Genomic DNA, 16869 nt, shown 5'->3' on the forward strand with positions numbered 1-16869 from the left:
GGTTGGGAGTTTCATTAAACTCTGCTGGCTGCTGTTTTATTATAAATTGGAATGTGGAGTTTTTTGCAATCTCAAACATTTATCTTTTGGATTGTTGTTTTAATTGTTGGTTATAACACTGCCCAAAATTGTGGCTGTGAGGTGGGCAGCCACATAAATCAAATAGTTTTTTTGACAGCAGAAAAAAAATCCTCCATTATTGAATAATAGACCAGAAAATTGGATTGTGATTTAGCTCCAAATAAATGCTTGAGACAAGCTGGAAAACTATTATTAGAAATTAGGAGAATGTGTAATTGGTTCTCTGATACATATGGAGGCTGGCAGGTAGAAGCAGGCAATATACTTTAATTTTTAAGGCTTTGAAGAACAAATGTATTTTATCATATCCATTATTTCTGGGCTGTAGCATATTTATTGCTTCTCTTTCATTACCGTATATTTTTTTATCACTACTAGTGCTGCAGGTTAAACTTTTACTGATCTTTTAAAGGCTTCTTTAGGGAAATACTGATTTACCTGTGAATTGATATCCTGTTCAGTGTAAGGCATGAGTGGTTAATATGGTAAGAGGCAACACCTATAAACTGACTTAAGCATGAGCAAAGGGAAAATGTTTAGTTCAGCATTATATATGTATATATACTGCTCACAAAAATAAAGGGAACATTTTACCATGGAACTGAAGGGGTTTGCGTTCCCTTTATTTTTGTGAGCAGTATATATATATATGTGTGTGTGTGTGTGTGTGTGTGTGTGTGTGTGTATGTATGTATGTATGTATGTATGTGTATATATGTATGTATATGTGTATATATGTATGTATGTGTGTGTGTATATATGTATAGCAAAAAGAAATCTGAATTTGTAATGTCAATGGCATGCCAGCAACCAGTCCGCACAAACAAGCAAAGCCCCATCTGAGAGATGCAGGCAGCACACAAAACCACGCACCCTCTGGTCCACGGAAAAACCTCTCTCCACGGAACCGGTCCCTGGCGCCCAAAAGTTTGGGGACCTCTGCACCATGTTATATGTCCAAACGGATTTTAATTCAAACCATTTTACTTTTATTCCAGGTCTGGATACTGAAAGCTCAGAATTCACCCTTACCATGGAGGATTTTATACAAGCTGCAACAAGGTTACAGCCTTCTGTTTCTGAGATGGAGCTGCTTAGATATAAATTGATCCAACAAAAAAATGCTGCTTGATTTGAAACAAATATGACCAAGAAAGAAATATCCATATAACCCCAGAAGTACAGAATAAAAGCTACCATGAGAATATTGTTCTTATTAAAAGAAATAGTGATGACTCAGTCACAATCTGGTGGATTCATATGAGTTAGAAAAATGAGTTCAAGGCGTAGACCCGAGACTGATGTTCAGATGTGCAGGATGTGTAGCAAATTAATCTTCATTCATACTTGGGACCGTTGCATCTATAAGGTGATCAACATCAGAAGGTGATCAACATCAGATGGGAAATCTTAGGCCCCTAATAATCTTAGCCTTTGAATTATGAGAGAAATGATTGTAAGTATTTAAAGATATTATTCTAAATAAAGGCTGTTTTGCTTTATCTGAAAAACAAAAATGCTATCTAATTCACTGAGAATCTATCATTTCTCATAAATGTGAAATACATGTGTTTTCTTTCTGGGTTTAAAATGGAGAGAATAGTAGTGGCTAGGACAGCAACTGATAAAATATGATTGTAATGGTTTCTTGCAGCTGGTCTTACTCAAATGCTGGCTCCTCTCTGAAGTAGCTTTGAGAATTTTCTAACCTTTGGAAACCTCTGGAAAATCAGAGCATGAAATTTGGAATTCAGGCAACCCTACATATATTAATTTTAAAATTGTCAATCTAAAATGAAATCATAGTTCTCTGCCACCTATTCCCATCACTACTGAGCTGTTCAAAAATAAATAAAGACTTTGCTCTTATTAATGAGGAACTTTTTAAAAAAGTCTCTTCTATTATTGTAAAAATAATTCTCATTATTCTACAGATGCAGCAGCAAAAGATACAAACACACAGAAATGCTTACAGCAATGGACAGTAATAGTGTGAAGGCAGAAAGTAGATTTATTTTGAAGTTATCTCACAAGTTGTTGGAAATACACGCCGGTCATCGGTTCTGATCAGCTCCAGCTAGTGTAGGCAGTGAGGAGTATAGTCCAACTTAAACTGAAGGGGCACTGATTCCCCAGGCACAATAAAGAATGAAATAAGGTTTTTTTGTCCCCCTTGTTCCTTTCTTCCCAGCCTTTCTTCCCTTGAAGAAAAACTGCATCACTGTAATCATTAGTCTAACATAGGTGTAAATTAGCCAGGCATTTCCAGCAAAAAGAGGAAGAAAGTATCAAGAGAGAACAATGTACATTTTAGCCAACTGTGCAACTGAGACTGAGATGCAAAGCAATCTTATCCCACCTCCTTCCCTCCAATGCCATTAAGCATTTCAATCCTCAAAGTGTATTAATTACACTGGACTCTTTGGGAAAATTCTGGTTTATATAATACCTATGCATATTTATTCTTGCTTATACAAGTTCTGCACCTTGTCACCCATTGAAAAGACCCCATATGACCACTAGACTAGTCTGTTGACTAGATCTCAGCCAGTTTTCTTCACTACATGGATGAAATAGCATGGGCCAGGCTTCTGGCCTAGTATGTAAGGCTTGAAGTCCCCCAGGACTGTGTGTTCACATTGGCCTTGAAATGCATTTTTCAATAGTTCTGTGAAAGGCTCCAGACGATGAGGATAATAAGAAAGACGGAACTGACTGATAAAAGAGAAAATTTGTGTTAATATCTAAGTAACAAAAGCATGAAGATATTAATACAGCAATGTAAGGAACTTGGCTATCTCCCTTTCTACTTGTTCAGAAAGATTAATTTATCCATGATCCTTTGAGGATTCTGGTCAAAAAGAATGCTGCAAATCAAAATTACTGTACTTTGAGATGGTTTTTAATTAAGAAAACAATACTTTTTATTAACAGTTATTAGTGTATGTATGGAATCTTATTCTCTGTTTGTATCAGTACAAATCAAGAAATATTAACTTACATACCAGAAGGTCCAAACTCAATGTATATATGCTGTTTCATAAGCTTAGGTAGTGTAAAGAGGCCCTGTCACTGATATCTGTTAATTTGATGGTTTTAGGAGGTGAACAGATCTCTGAGGCCATCTCATGGATAGGTACAGTATAGTATGTAAAGTAATTAAAAGACCTAGCTGTTTCCCAGGCATTGGGTCAGGCAGGTAGATGAGCCCTTTTTATTGATGTGAGATTATTATTTATCCTATGGCACTGGGAGTTTATGTGTGGTGGATTTTCTGTTTTAATCTTTATTAGATGCCCAGATTCACTTGTATGAGATCAGTAGCTCTGCAAATTAAATACCTTGTTTCCCTGAAAATAAGCCCTACCCCGAAAATAAGTCCTAGTTTTGGGGTGAGGCACACGCTTAAAAATCAAGTTAGGGTGGGGGCAGGGGGGGGTGGAGCTGTCCCACACGTCCCGCACCTGCTTACCTTACTGGTAGGACTGCCATAGGCAGGCCTCCCACGCCCTGAAACTTGTCGCGTCACATGGCTCATTGCACCGTTGCTGCTGGTCACGGGAGGAGGTTGTGCAGCACTTCGGGCCGTTGCTGCTGCTCGTGGCCGGATGCCATGTGATGCTTTGACCATTTGCAGGAGGCTGCAAGGTGCATCGGGCTGTTGTTGCGGTCACGGCAGCACACTGTGCAGGATCCTGCCATGAGCGGCAGTAATGGCTCAAAGCACCATGCGGCCTCCTGCAAATGGCTCAAAGCACCGTGCAGCCTCCTGCCGCAACTGGCAACACTGGCATGAAGCACCATACGGTGTCCTGCCACAAGTGGCGGCACTGGCGCAATGCGCCACGGCGTCCAGCTGCTAGTGGCGGCAAGTGGCCGCTGAAGAAGTCAGGCAGCAGTGCGACAGGTGTCGGGGCATAGGAGGCCTGGCTGTGGCAGTCCTAAGGTAAGACATTCCCTGAAAATAAGACCTAGTGCCTCTTTTTGAGGCAAAAAAAAAAAAAGTAAGACCAGGTTTTATTTTCAGGGAAACACAGTAAATAAATGCCCAGGACACCTGTTTGCTCTAACCCTATGCCAAATGGTTAGTTGTGCTAAACCTGGTTATCAGTGGAGATGCAATAATCGTGGGTTCTACAGAGAACATACCTTAAGTCTGAATTTCCATCACTGCCTTCATGTGGGATCTGCACAGTGTAGTCCAATGTCACCATATTCGGTTTGTTATTCACAAGGAGAACCGAGGTAGTAATGTCCTTGGTTAAATCACTCTGAGAAAGAAAGATACAGGAAATAATTAGTTATCTATGTTTATGTTTTTCTGCTTTTTTTTCTCGGTGGCTTGTTCACTATGTTAAGCCAGCCCCAGATTGCAGAACAACATTGCTGCCATTTATAACCTACTTTTCTCTCTATTCTGTTTAAGTAAAAAGACAAATTCGTAACATTGCTTGTTCCTCTTCCTTCTAATTATATCATAATACTGTAAATACTTTGCCTATAGGCAGTTAATTACTTATTGCTCAAATATACTTGTGCTATTTTTAATTAACATTCCCTCTGGAGAAAAAAGTAGTGTGTGTTGTAGTTGTAGTATAGTAGTAATAATAGCACAATGCTGCTATAGAAAAGTGGTAGCTGGAGATTCTCAATTTTTATCTTTGCATTGCCAACAGGCTTATATTAGGGATCAGCCTCAAAGACGTTGACTAACATTTTATGCTTGGAGCCAAATATCTAATTCCAATCTCTAAAGCTCATGACTGGGATGAGAGATTTTTTATTGTCTATTAGATTCACGCCTTCATGAGCCCTGTAATCACCTTGCTATCTACATTTGACTCTACAATGTTCTCAGTTGAGCAGCTTCATATGTAATGGTATGGATATATTGAGATCTCAATGTTTGGAAGGGATATGAGACTAGAAAACTATTAGCTAACAATTTAATTAGCAATTAAAAAGAATATATATCCTATACGAAAAAGCTTCCTATACAGGTAATCCTCGAGTTACGAGCGTTCACTTAACGCTTGTTCAAAGTTATGTGCAAGTCCCGAAGTTACAAATATTGCAGCACCACGGCAGTTGTTCGCCCTTACGAGCAACCGCAGTGGTTCTACAACATTCACCCTGGTTATTCCCTCCCCACCCCCACCCTGGGTCTCCCTAGGCATCAGGCCTTCAATGCTCACCCTGCGAAGATTGAGATCCTTCGCTTTCTTGGATGCTCCAGGCCTTCGGTGCGTTCACAGAGAATGGAGGCCTAAAGTAACGCAAGATCACGCGAGATCAGTGGGGCGAGATCACACGCTACTGATCTCACATGATCTCATGGTAATTTAGGCCTCTGTTCTCTGCAACGGAGAACGGAACCGAAGCTGGGGGACGCTTCCATGTGCCTCCGGAGGCTGGATCGGGGCTCCGGAGGCCTTTTTCAGGCTGCTGCGGCCCGGATCTAAGGCCAGGGGAGGCTTCTGCGCTCCCCCTGCAGCCCAATCCAGCCTCCAGAGGCCTTTTCCAGGCTGCTGCTGCTGCTGCCTGGATTTGAGGCTGGGGTGTGTGTGCGCGGTAGTATTCCCCCGCCTCAAATCCGGTCAGCAGCAGGAACCACAGCAGAGAGGAGACGGATCTTTTCCAGGTGAGTCCGGCACAGCAGGAAGGGAGGGGGAAGCATGCGGTATCTTAGTGGGTCATGGAGGCCTTGAGGGTCTGTTCCAGCACTAGGCCCTCCACGGCCTTCCCCACCCTGAGATACCTCATGTTTGCTTAACGAGCAAGGGAGTGATCTCGTACCTCCAACGAGATTCACTCAAGTTTTCGAGTTACGAGTGGAATGGGCAGGCTCCATTACACTCGTAACTTGAGGACTACCTATATGTCTATTCCAATGCTATCTACTCGGATGCAGCAGTGCTTTGATGTCACAGAAGTCAGTGTTTAGATGCTTTTAATTGGAGACTACAATATATGCTCTGGTAACCAATCTATTCCCACCCAGCTCTGAAAAAATAGTGAAGAATTAACAGGTTAAACAGAATCTCTGGGAGCAACACAGGGGCAGATTTCCTTCTCCACTTCTCTTGCAACATTATGAACACTAGACTATCTAAATAAAGTCAGGTAGCTTGATGTGGTCTGATTCTGCTTGACAGATTTCCTTTATTTTTAAGTATTTTTAAAGGGTTACACTGAAATACATGGCACTGTACTATAAAATGGTACCTTACTATTATAATTAGCTCTGGTAAGCTATAAAAATGTTTTTGCTGTTTTAAGATGTTTTAACATCACTGTCACAAAAGGTTAGGCAGCGTTTATTTCCAGCATTACCTTGTAGTAGATATTTTTCCCAGGAGGGGCGCAACCTGTTTCCAAGATGTAGTCATAATTACGGTGATCAATGACAAGAATGCCACCTGGACGAACCATGCTGGCAATATTCCTAAGAGCCTGTTTATGAACACCCTGGTCACCTAGGGATAGGTACAAAATTTGAATTAATTTTTTTCCTGTTCCCTTTAGATTGCTTTTTGCCTTCAAACCAGGGAAACCTCTGGCTATCCTGGGCGTGTTTGTTTGTTGATTAACAAAGTAATAACACCTAAATTATGGGTATTAGTGCACTCAGATAATGAAATATTTATATTTAAGATATGTAACAAAAAACCCCACTACCCTTACAGCTACCCCTTTGCACCCAAAGCTAGTTTTCTGGAGTTCCCCTTGCCCCAAACATTGCAGCATTGCTGTAATAAGAGAGCATGTGGCTTGTATCATCTGTTCTTCACATAGTTTTTAGATGTGAAGTTAGAATCTGGTAAATTCATTTTTTTCAATTTACAAATTCAGTTACAGGTGGTTCTCAATTTACAACAGTTCGTTTAATGACCATTTGAAATTACAATGGCAGCAAAAAAAGTAATTTATAACCAGTTTTCACATTACGACCATAGTATCCCCATGGTCATGTGATCAAAATTCAAGTGCTGGGCAACTGGCTCATCGTTATGACAACTGCTGTGTCCCGTGATCACCTTTTGTGACCTTCTGACAAGCAGAGTCAATGGGGAAGCCAGATTCACTTAACAACAGTTTGACTAATTTAACAACTACAGCGATTCATTTAACTGGGGCAAGGAAGGTTGTAAAATGGGGCAAATTCACTTAACAAATGTTTCACTTAGCAGCAGAAAGTTTGGCTCAATTGTGGTTGTAAATTGAGGACTACCCATACTGAAATTTAGATGATCAATTCCCCTCCAGCACTAGCCTAGAAGGAAAAAATACAAAATGTAATGGATCCAAAAATGCTTGAAATTTGGATAGAATCTGCAAACTAAAATATCTCCTATCATCATATCCATATCAGGAAGAAAGTTAAACCACTTGTTTTCCCAAGTTAAACTGATTTAATTTTCAACACAATTTTTGAATGTAAACAGATTATGTGAAAAAAATAAGAATTTTATCATAGCATAAAATCCAGCAATTAGTTCTTCTTTGGTATTTAAAGAATTACTTATCACTTTAAATAAATAAAAAAGCTAGTAAGTATTTTTATTTATTTAAAGTCAAAGTAAATTTCTGGGTAGACAAAGGAAAAAAATCTCAGATTATCCCTTTCTATAGCACTGGCAATCCCACAGACCTCTGTATGACAATCTTTTGTCATTCACCTTTAAAATCTGGAAGATGGGCAAAAGAATTCCCTAAGCAGATGACAGCATCAAAGCCTTCGCCCGGTTTCTGTAGATCCTGTGGCAAGGTGAGCCAGTTAGCCTCTTCAATTACTGCAGAACAGAAAAGCACACTTTATATAACTTAACTTCTGCTTCCTCATCCTGCCTTGCTCTATTTAAGTAAGAAAAGATGTTATGTTTCCAGTACCAAAGGGAAGTGATAATCATCAACTTGCCACCCTAGTTCATATAATATGCTAAACCTGTGGTACTACATGACTTTAACATTATATCTTATACATAATGGTTTGTGGTTTAATATGTTGTATGAACTGAACCAGTAAAGTTAAAACAAGTTGTGTCTTAGCATAATGTGTGAAGCTAACCTCACACTTTTTAAAATGTGACTCTTCAGGAAAGTCTGTTATGAAACAGCTTGCCCCATATAAAAATAATAATAATCCTCACTTTTCCCCTTCCATTCCATTCCCACTAAAGAAAACTTGTTTCCTGAAGTCTTATTGTTACTAGAATAAATAGCTAAGAAAGAAATACTGAGCTTTCTACAGCATGCTGGGTTTGTGAATGTTTTAGTGGCACTTTTGCACATGTGCTAGTAGTCATCTGTGTTAAGGGCTGCTTCTATCCAGAAATTCCTGATCATTGTAAAATTGTTGTAACAACTATGGGCTGGGTTTGTGAATGTTTTAGTGGCACTTTTGCACATGTGCTAGTAGTCATCTGTGTTAAGGGCTGCTTCTATCCAGAAATTCCTGATCATTGTAAAATTGTTGTAACAACTATGGGCCATTTCCAACCACCATCAAGCTTTTCCTATATAACTTTCTGATTCTTCTGTGGATTTGTATTTTTGATGCTTCTGCAAATTTCATTAATTACCACATGACTCTGTTGCTGGGATCATAAAGGAAATAATCTTGGGTTTGTCCTTGAGCTAATTGTTTTTTATTAGATTCTGTAACTCAGTGTTGCTTGTTGCAAACTTATTGTGCTAAAAGTAATTATTTTGGGTTACAGTAGACAGACACTTATTCAGAGGGAATGGCAAGAGCTATTGGTCCACAGACCAAACTAAAACCTAAAACCGGTCAAAAAGCTGGAAGTGTGCTGCCAGATTATGGCCAAGGAGAAATTCACATACAGTTTAATATTTTCAAGTTATTTTGGAGATTATGGCTTCAAAGATAATCCTCAAAATCATAGGCATTATGTACAGCTTTAATTAAGTGTCAAGGAAAATTGTAAAGAGTTTCTTAAATGCTTGTCTCATCCAGGCAAGACAGTATCAGAATTTCTACACCCTTTCAGCCATCTCTAAAATGGTTCTGGCTCTTCTGCTTACCAAATTAACCAATCTTAAACTATTGGCAGATGAGTAATACTTGTGGAGGAGATTTAAAGGTATGCACACATGGGTCAAAGCAGTCAGGGTACGTTGGACGTACGTCAACCTGATGCCTCCAAATGTTGGCAACTTGTTCCAAAAGGTTAGGAAAGTGTGTTATAAAGCAGGGGTCTGCAACCTTGACAACTTTAAGACTTGTGGACTTCAGCTCCCAGAATAGCTGGCTGAGAATTCTGGAAGCTGAAGTCCACAAGTCTTAAAGTTGTCAAGGTTGCAGACCCCTGCTATAAAGGACACAGGCAATAGAGTCATAATTTCATGGACCAATTTTCAGAAGGCCAAATTAGTTTTAATTCTTGTGTGTTTATGAATGAAGATTAATAAATTCCAGTAGCAAATTATAAAGCCTTGACTGGGGCGAGGAACCATCTATTCCCCACGGTACCCTACAGGCACCTCTTTCACCTGCACTCCAAATATGTCAGCAGGGAGCACATTATAGCATTGGCATTCTGGCAGCTGCTCCAACAGCACTGATCAAATTTCATCATGCTCTTCTTGTCAAGACATAAATTTACTGCTAATTTAAACATAGCCTGGAAAAGATGCTCAAATATTGTTGTTGGAAATATTCAGATTGCAATAGAGTAAGGGCCTAGGACAAGAACTCAGACCTGTTTTTACATGGGGCTAAGATGCTGATCAAGTTAACACTTCAGATTCAAACTAGCACAATATACAGAAATGTTAAATAGTAGACATGTTTATGTAATGACCGGAGAGTGCATTAATGATAGATATATCCCATGTGAACTGTATCATGTACTAGGTATGAGAAAAGTGCCAAAATAAGAGAGTTCAAGCACTGATACATATCAATATCAAATTATGTCAAGTCATGCTAAGGGTTATAAAAATATATGGGCCCTTGGGAGTCATCAGACAGAATGAGCATTTTATATTAGCATTGTGCTTCAATTCTGAAACTCAAAACTGGCCTGGCTGGCTAAACTTTAAATTGTGAAGGTATGCAAGGGTGTGTAAATAATTGAGCTTTTAACTAAGAACAATAAAAACAGTAAATGTGCATTTGTTTCTACATGTTTGGATCTCTGATTAAAAGAGAACAGCATGAGAAGCACTTTCTATCCCGGAGTCTGACACAGATCCCAGTCTAGCGATTTTGGGAACAGACCAAAATATAGCACCTAACTACTGTTTTTTCTACATTCAGACTCTGCCCTGGAACTAATAAAAATGTTTTAATAGTTTGCTGTCAGCGGGATATGAATCAATTAAGAATACATGACTATAGACTTCCAAAGCTAATATTCTCTAGATTTGTTGGACCAAAAGTCCCAGAATTCTACAGGTTACAATCCAACATATCTGGGGTACATCAAATTGGGGAGGGCAATCAGTTAATATTCTTAAACCAAAAGTTAAGAGTACCCCAATGATCAAACGGATCTTCTTTTCGACGGTTCCATCGCTCCTTCAAGGCGTATTTGAGCATTTTGTCACTGGCATCTACACTGGTGACACTAAATCCTTCTTCAACCAACATAATGGAATCCACACTGCGCCAGAAATGGAGAGAGAAAATGATTTCCAGGTACTCTTTGAGGGATGAGATCTGAAGTAAACTATTTTTCAGATTAACTCAGCATAATAAACCCCTCCACTTACGTTAGCAGTTACATTTTAGTAGTTCGAGGAAAAAAGTCACCCATGAAAGTTANTAGGGCAATGGCTCCTATACTATATAAAAATCCTTTCCTAAGGCTGCATACACAGTATCTCCTACATGTATCTCTCTTAATAAATAAAAAATAATACCTGCACATATTCACTTAAAATCTATGGCGAAGAGAAATTCAATATTCTCTCCCTTCTGAAACAGCAAAGATGAGTACGTTCTTAAAACAAAGTATATTTGTGGGAATGGTTCCTCTGGTTTTATTTTTCTCATCTCTGCCCTTTTACTACATTATTACTTTTTAAATGGTCATCTTGATTAACACAGCAAGGAATCACATGCATTCCACAATCCTTGTCAACTGAATCAAGAAGGCCTGAGTGTAATTTCAAGTCTGACCAAGCTCAGGTTAGGCAAATGAACCATAGAAAATCATTCAGAAAACAGGAATGGACAGTGATACCCATCATGATGGGATTGAAATGTGCCATAAATGTAACTTGTGATTACTTAAATCCACATCCAAATATAGTGGATATAACATAATCATACTTAAAAATATCAACAGGTTGTAATGAATTAAGTCCATACTCAAAGAAGAAATGGTAAATGGTTTTTTATTTTGCTCTTGTATGTTCCTGCAAAGGCTTCAGGCAGCTAACAGTGTTATAATAACAATCTAACCCCTCAGGCATTTTAAAAAAATAAAAGATAAAAATCTGTAAAATAAAAATGTTATGTGTCCTCCAAACCCACCTTCACTTACAGCACAAACGTCTACTGTGACAAACAGAAAAGGTAGGTCATCAACATTTTTCTCATGTTTAAGAGGGATGAAGCTGACTAGATCTTAGGGGGTTCCAAAGAGTGGAAGCAGCTAATGAAAACACCCTTCCAAGGTCTTTCATGTGACATCCTCATAGGGATGAGATCCAGAGGAAATTGATCCTATTTGATCTTATTGCGTGAACTCATGAATATAGAATGTGGTCCCTCAGACAACCAAGCCTGGAATCAAATTTGCTCAGGATAACAAACGGCAACCCATGCAGTTCCTCAAAGCAGCAAAGTCATCCAGGAAAATTGGGATACCCCCATCACATCTGGGCTGTTGGGTTTTGTACCAGTGGCAACATCCAAATGCTCTTCAAGGGCACTTCTTTGAACAGCACATTCCAAATGGAGGTGAATGACTGTCAGCAGGTTCTTGTGATCCATGGTCACAATTGGCACACAAATGCAAAACCCTTCTAGCCACATCTATCACCTGTTCTTCCAGCAGTAACTGGGACTGTAGGAGGACCGCCAAATTGCAAACCACCATTCAGATTTAGAGATAGAATTTCTCAGAAATCATCAGTACCCAAACTAAAATCACTCCATGTTGAAGGAATTCATTTAGAATCTATTTTCTCCATCTGCACTGATAGCACTGGGTCAGCACTTTTGATTCATTTATTTTATTAACACGCACTGGATCAGCACCATCACTTGTTCAAGTCAGGGACAAGATGTATAGCTGATCAGGAGCAACATACTGACGATACCAAAACTTACATCAACAGATTATCCCCCCCCCAGATATTAAAAAGGAGTGAAGAGAGGAGAAAACCCTGAGGCACTTCACAAAATAGCAGCCTCAGAGATCACTCCTCTCTTACAGATACTGATTAAAACTATCCCTTCAGAAAAGAAAGCCACTACAAGATAATGTCCCTCCCCAATCCCTTAGGAATGGACCACAGATATCTTAGCTGATGGTTTTGAAAGTCACTGAGAGATCAAGGAGGACAAAGAAAGTTGAACCTTGCCCCAATGACTGCACAAGCATGACCAGTTCAGTTTCCTGCTGTATCCTGGCCTGAAATCTGACTGCCCAGTGTTCAAATAATCTGCTTCCTCTAGGGTTTTCTGCAATTGCTAGGCCACAACTTTCTTAATGATCATTTCTTAAAAAGGAATGTTAGAGACAAATTCAAAGTTGTCCAAAATGGATTGAGAGACTTCATGAGTAGGAGGTACACCAAGCTTCCTTCAGAGCTGACTGAATCCTCCCTTCTCGACAAAATATTCATTACTGCTCAGATTTAACCTCCAAAAGCTCATCCAAAAGCCTTAACCAGACATGAGGCAGAAAACCCAGTTGGAAGTAGCAGCACTTATTTGGAACCCCAAATAAGAGATATTTGTGCCTATAAATGCCTATTTTATCATCCCCTGAATATTTTTAAGACTGCCTAAGAATATTCAGCAGCACCTGTTCTGCAAATTTTCAAGTTTTTGCATTACTGTACAATTATTTCACACATTTAAACCCATAAATATAAAAAGGGAAACAAACAAATGTACAGTATGCCATCCTAGATGATTCACACTAGAACAGGCATGTCAAACTGCCGGCCCACGGGCCGGATGTGTCACGATGAAACCACGCCCACCCCATTCCCGGCAATGGGGAAAAAGTTGCAATACATCGCACGACATCATGTGACGTCATGAGTTTGACATGCCTGCACTAGAAGATGTACTGATGCTTCTGTTTGTACAGAAATATGTTCAACTCACATTCTGTTTACATTAACTTGTCTTGCAAAGGCTGGCCATATCATGAGGCAAAGTTGAGGTAGTTATTTCAGGCTGATTTTAGCTGAAAGGGCAGTAAATTGTTAATATTTGATGTATTAATCAAGTATAGATGGGAAAAAAGCAGCAATGTTTACAGGAATTTCCATGTGTCCAAATATCTCTGGACTTGGAGGAAGGAATAGAAACTCTTTTTTCAGCCAGTAAAATATCTTGGGCAGATTAATTCATTCCTGCACTACAGCTGGTTAAAAAGTGTGTTCTAATTATGTATTAAAAGTACAATAAAATAAATGTATCAAACTATTCCTATTTTTGGAAAATATTGCTTATATATGCATAGAAAGTAGAAAAACAGGTAATGAGAAAGCAAGCTGCTAAATGCAATAGTTGCATTAGGTATTATTTTCAAATTTTTATTTCTATAGACATTTTAGTCATTAGGCTTCAGCATGATGCAATCATAGGACTTTAATCTGAAGACAGCCTAAGGCTCCAAACAAGCCTTAGTAATTTGGGGAAGAGAATCACCCAAGCTTATGCCAAAGCTTAAGTCTTTGGAATGCCACAAAACCCCCTTGATGTTTATATCCCCTTGATTCTAATTGTTCTGCTCTGAGTAATGGCCAAATTTGGACTCACTTCTTTCAGATACCAAAGGTGATCGAACTTCTAACGGAACCCCCGATTGAGTGGGAGTTTGGAAAGGTGTGCCCTTTTAACAAGAACAAAAAAAGTGAGTGACGTTGGAAGACTAAATGCAGATTTCCCCTTCTCCCCGAGGAATTGAAAGGGGTCATTCCCAAGTGAGCAAGCACTGTCACCTCGGGCACAATCATTGCTGGATAACACGCAGGTGCAATTGGACACGGATCTGAGGGTTTCAACGCGCATTGCATCGGCTGTCGAGAGGCAGCGTGCAGATTCAACGGAAGCCTTACGATTCCGGATCAAATAGCACGGAACCGCAGCTACGGCGATACGCTCTATCTGCACGTTTACCACAAAAAACTCCCGACGTACGACAGGCAGGGAAGCGGCCCAGCAACACTTCTCGCTCGCGACTCACCCGGTGCCGCAGGCCACGTCGAGCACCGTCTTGCAGCACTGAGCGCGCAGCAGCGACGCCAGCCAGTTCTTATACTCGGCCGTGCGGCTCCGCGTATCGCCGATGTAGAGCTGCCAGACGCGCGCCGCCCGGCCATCCGCATATTGGTCCGGGAGCCCCTCGGCTGCCACGCCCAGCGAGCGAGTCCGGTAGATACTGTCCACCATGGCGAGGCCGGTGGCTCAGGGCGCAGGTTGTGCGGCGGCTGCTCCGACCTCGTCAACGGCTCCCGATCCGCTTACGCTAGAGCTGCCGCTTCCAACAATTAGGATCCCCAGCTGAGCCGGCAGCCGGTCGCCGGAGGAACTCACTCCAGCCAGGGACCGCCCCTCGGCGCAGCCGGCCAATCGAAAGCCGGGATAGCGGACACTCCCACCCCTCCGCCCGCTGAAGGGCCATTCCTCCTCTCCCCGCCCTCCCCCTGTTCCTGAAATTAAAGGTCTTGACCCAAGGCCGCTTCAGGTTTCTCAAGTCTTCCCAACAATATTGGCCGCCGGGTGGCTTGCATCTGTGTTGGCCTTGCTGACTATAAATCATGAGAATGCTAGTCCAACATCGCTGGCAATACTACTTATGCTTATCTTGGAGTCGCAGAACACCCCATAACCTAGTGCTGAGTAAACACGCAGAGAATTCTTACAGACAAAAAATCCGATAGAACAGGATATTAATACTTCAGTCAGCTTTGTCTAAAATCTGATCTGTTATAAGTGATTTGTGTATTTAAATTTGGATTTTGTGCTTCCACAAATGGGACAGTTGTAAAAAATGTTAAAATATTTTAATAAAATATTTACTTCCCTAGTTTATATTCTGCTTTTTTTTTAAATCAAACTCCAGGTTTAATAAATAAAAACCAACCACAAATCCATTATTAAAACTAAAATCATATAATAAAAAAACAGTTCAATATAAGTCCCAGCCACAACAACCAAAAAACCTCACTACAATAGCAATAGTTACCAAGTTCCTAGAGCTTGTTGAAAAAGCTGTATTTCTCTTCTTTTTCTGAATGTAACAAGAGTGAATCATTCAGAGTTTGGAGAGACCTGATTCCACACTTCTGGTTTTGAAAAGATATTCATTCTCTCCTTTAAAATGTTTTATAAAAACATTTCTTACTTGTTGAAATTGAAAATAGAACTGGAAACAAGCTCTTCAAAATGCACAAATAACTTTCATAGCTATATGCAGGAAATAACTTTTTCAAAATAATATTGTAGCTTCTGATAAAATAGACCACAGTCTACTTCAAGAGCAGTTTTGATTCCTACTGTAGTAGAGTTCTAAGTGCTCTTCATGGTGCTGGTTATTACTCTTAAAGCCCAAAGTGGCATGGAGCCAGGCTACTTGTGGGACCATCTATCCTGTCTTTTCAGTTACATTGAATGCCAGGAGGCAGGCACTATAGGGCTGGTTTTGATTTATTTGCAACTTAGTGCTGATAGACAGATTTTACTCCATGAGGTTCAAAGCCAGGAATTGAATTCATTAACTTTTGCACTTTATATGATTATGTACAGTGCATTAGTTTTAGGAGCTATCCCTTTCAAAGCTTCTGGAGCAATCGGGAACTGCCAGAAGATTGGAAAAGAGCCGATGTGATTCCAATCTTTAAAAGGGATAAACAAAGTGGATCCAGGAAATTATAAACTAATCAATGTCTGGGGAAATCCTAAAAAAGATAATTAAGCAGAGGATTTGTGAGCATCTAGAAGAATAAGAAGAGTAGAAGACTAGAATAGAGCTGGAAGGGACCATCTATGTCTTCTAGCCCAGCCCCATGCTCATGCAGGAGAACCTATACCATTTCAGGCAAGCGACTGTCTAGTCTCTTCTTTAAAATCTCCAATGATAGAGCGCCCACAATTTCTGGAGGCAAGCTATTCCACTGGTTAATTGTTCTCACTGTTAGGAAGTTTCTCCTTCCAGGTTGCTTTTCTCTTTGATCAGTTTCCAACCATTGTTTCTTGTCCTGCCTTCTGGTGCTTTGGAGAATAATTTGACCCCCTTTTCTTTGTTGCAGCCCCTTAAATACTGGAATACTGCTATCATGTCACCCCTATTTCTTCTTTTCTTTAGATTAGCCAAACCCAAGTCCTGCAGCCATTCTTCATATGTTTTAGTCTCCAGGCCTTTGATCATCTTAGTTGCTCTTAGTTGCTCTTCTTTGGAATTTTTTCCAAAGTCTCAACATCTTTTTTGTAGTGTGGTGACCAAAATTGGTTGCAGTATTCCAGTGTGGTCTTACTAGGGTTTTATAAAGGGGTACTAATATTTTGCTTGATCTTGATTCTATCAGTCTGTTTATACAATCCAGGATTGTATTAGCTTTTTTGGCTGCTGCTGC

General features: G+C 40.0%; 2 protein-coding genes across 2 annotated transcripts in view; one reads left to right on the forward strand and one right to left on the reverse strand.

Moving 5' to 3' along the window:
- PEX6 (peroxisomal biogenesis factor 6) overlaps positions 1–1914 on the forward strand; it is a gene marked incomplete in the record, with an annotated part of 22246 nt that extends 20332 nt beyond the window's left edge. The window contains 1 exon segment of the mRNA XM_015826555.1: positions 1080–1914. Within this exon segment, the coding sequence (XP_015682041.1) occupies positions 1080–1213 (134 nt within the window).
- Positions 1915–2069: 155 nt separating this feature from the next.
- On the reverse strand, positions 2070–14795 carry GNMT (glycine N-methyltransferase). The gene is made up of 6 exons (XM_015826561.1): positions 14481–14795; positions 10582–10709; positions 7761–7874; positions 6415–6557; positions 4231–4352; positions 2070–2796 (listed from the first exon to the last, which is right to left on the reverse strand). The coding sequence occupies exons 1-6, from the start codon at positions 14684–14686 to the stop codon at positions 2625–2627; spliced, it is 885 nt and encodes a 294-aa protein (XP_015682047.1). The 5' UTR covers positions 14687–14795; the 3' UTR covers positions 2070–2624.
- Positions 14796–16869: the final 2074 nt, after the last annotated feature.

The sequence above is a fragment of the Protobothrops mucrosquamatus genome, unplaced genomic scaffold (assembly GCF_001527695.2).
Source record: "Protobothrops mucrosquamatus isolate PMUCROS unplaced genomic scaffold, P.Mucros_1.0 scaffold3179, whole genome shotgun sequence".
Taxonomy (NCBI): Eukaryota; Metazoa; Chordata; class Lepidosauria; order Squamata; family Viperidae; genus Protobothrops; species Protobothrops mucrosquamatus.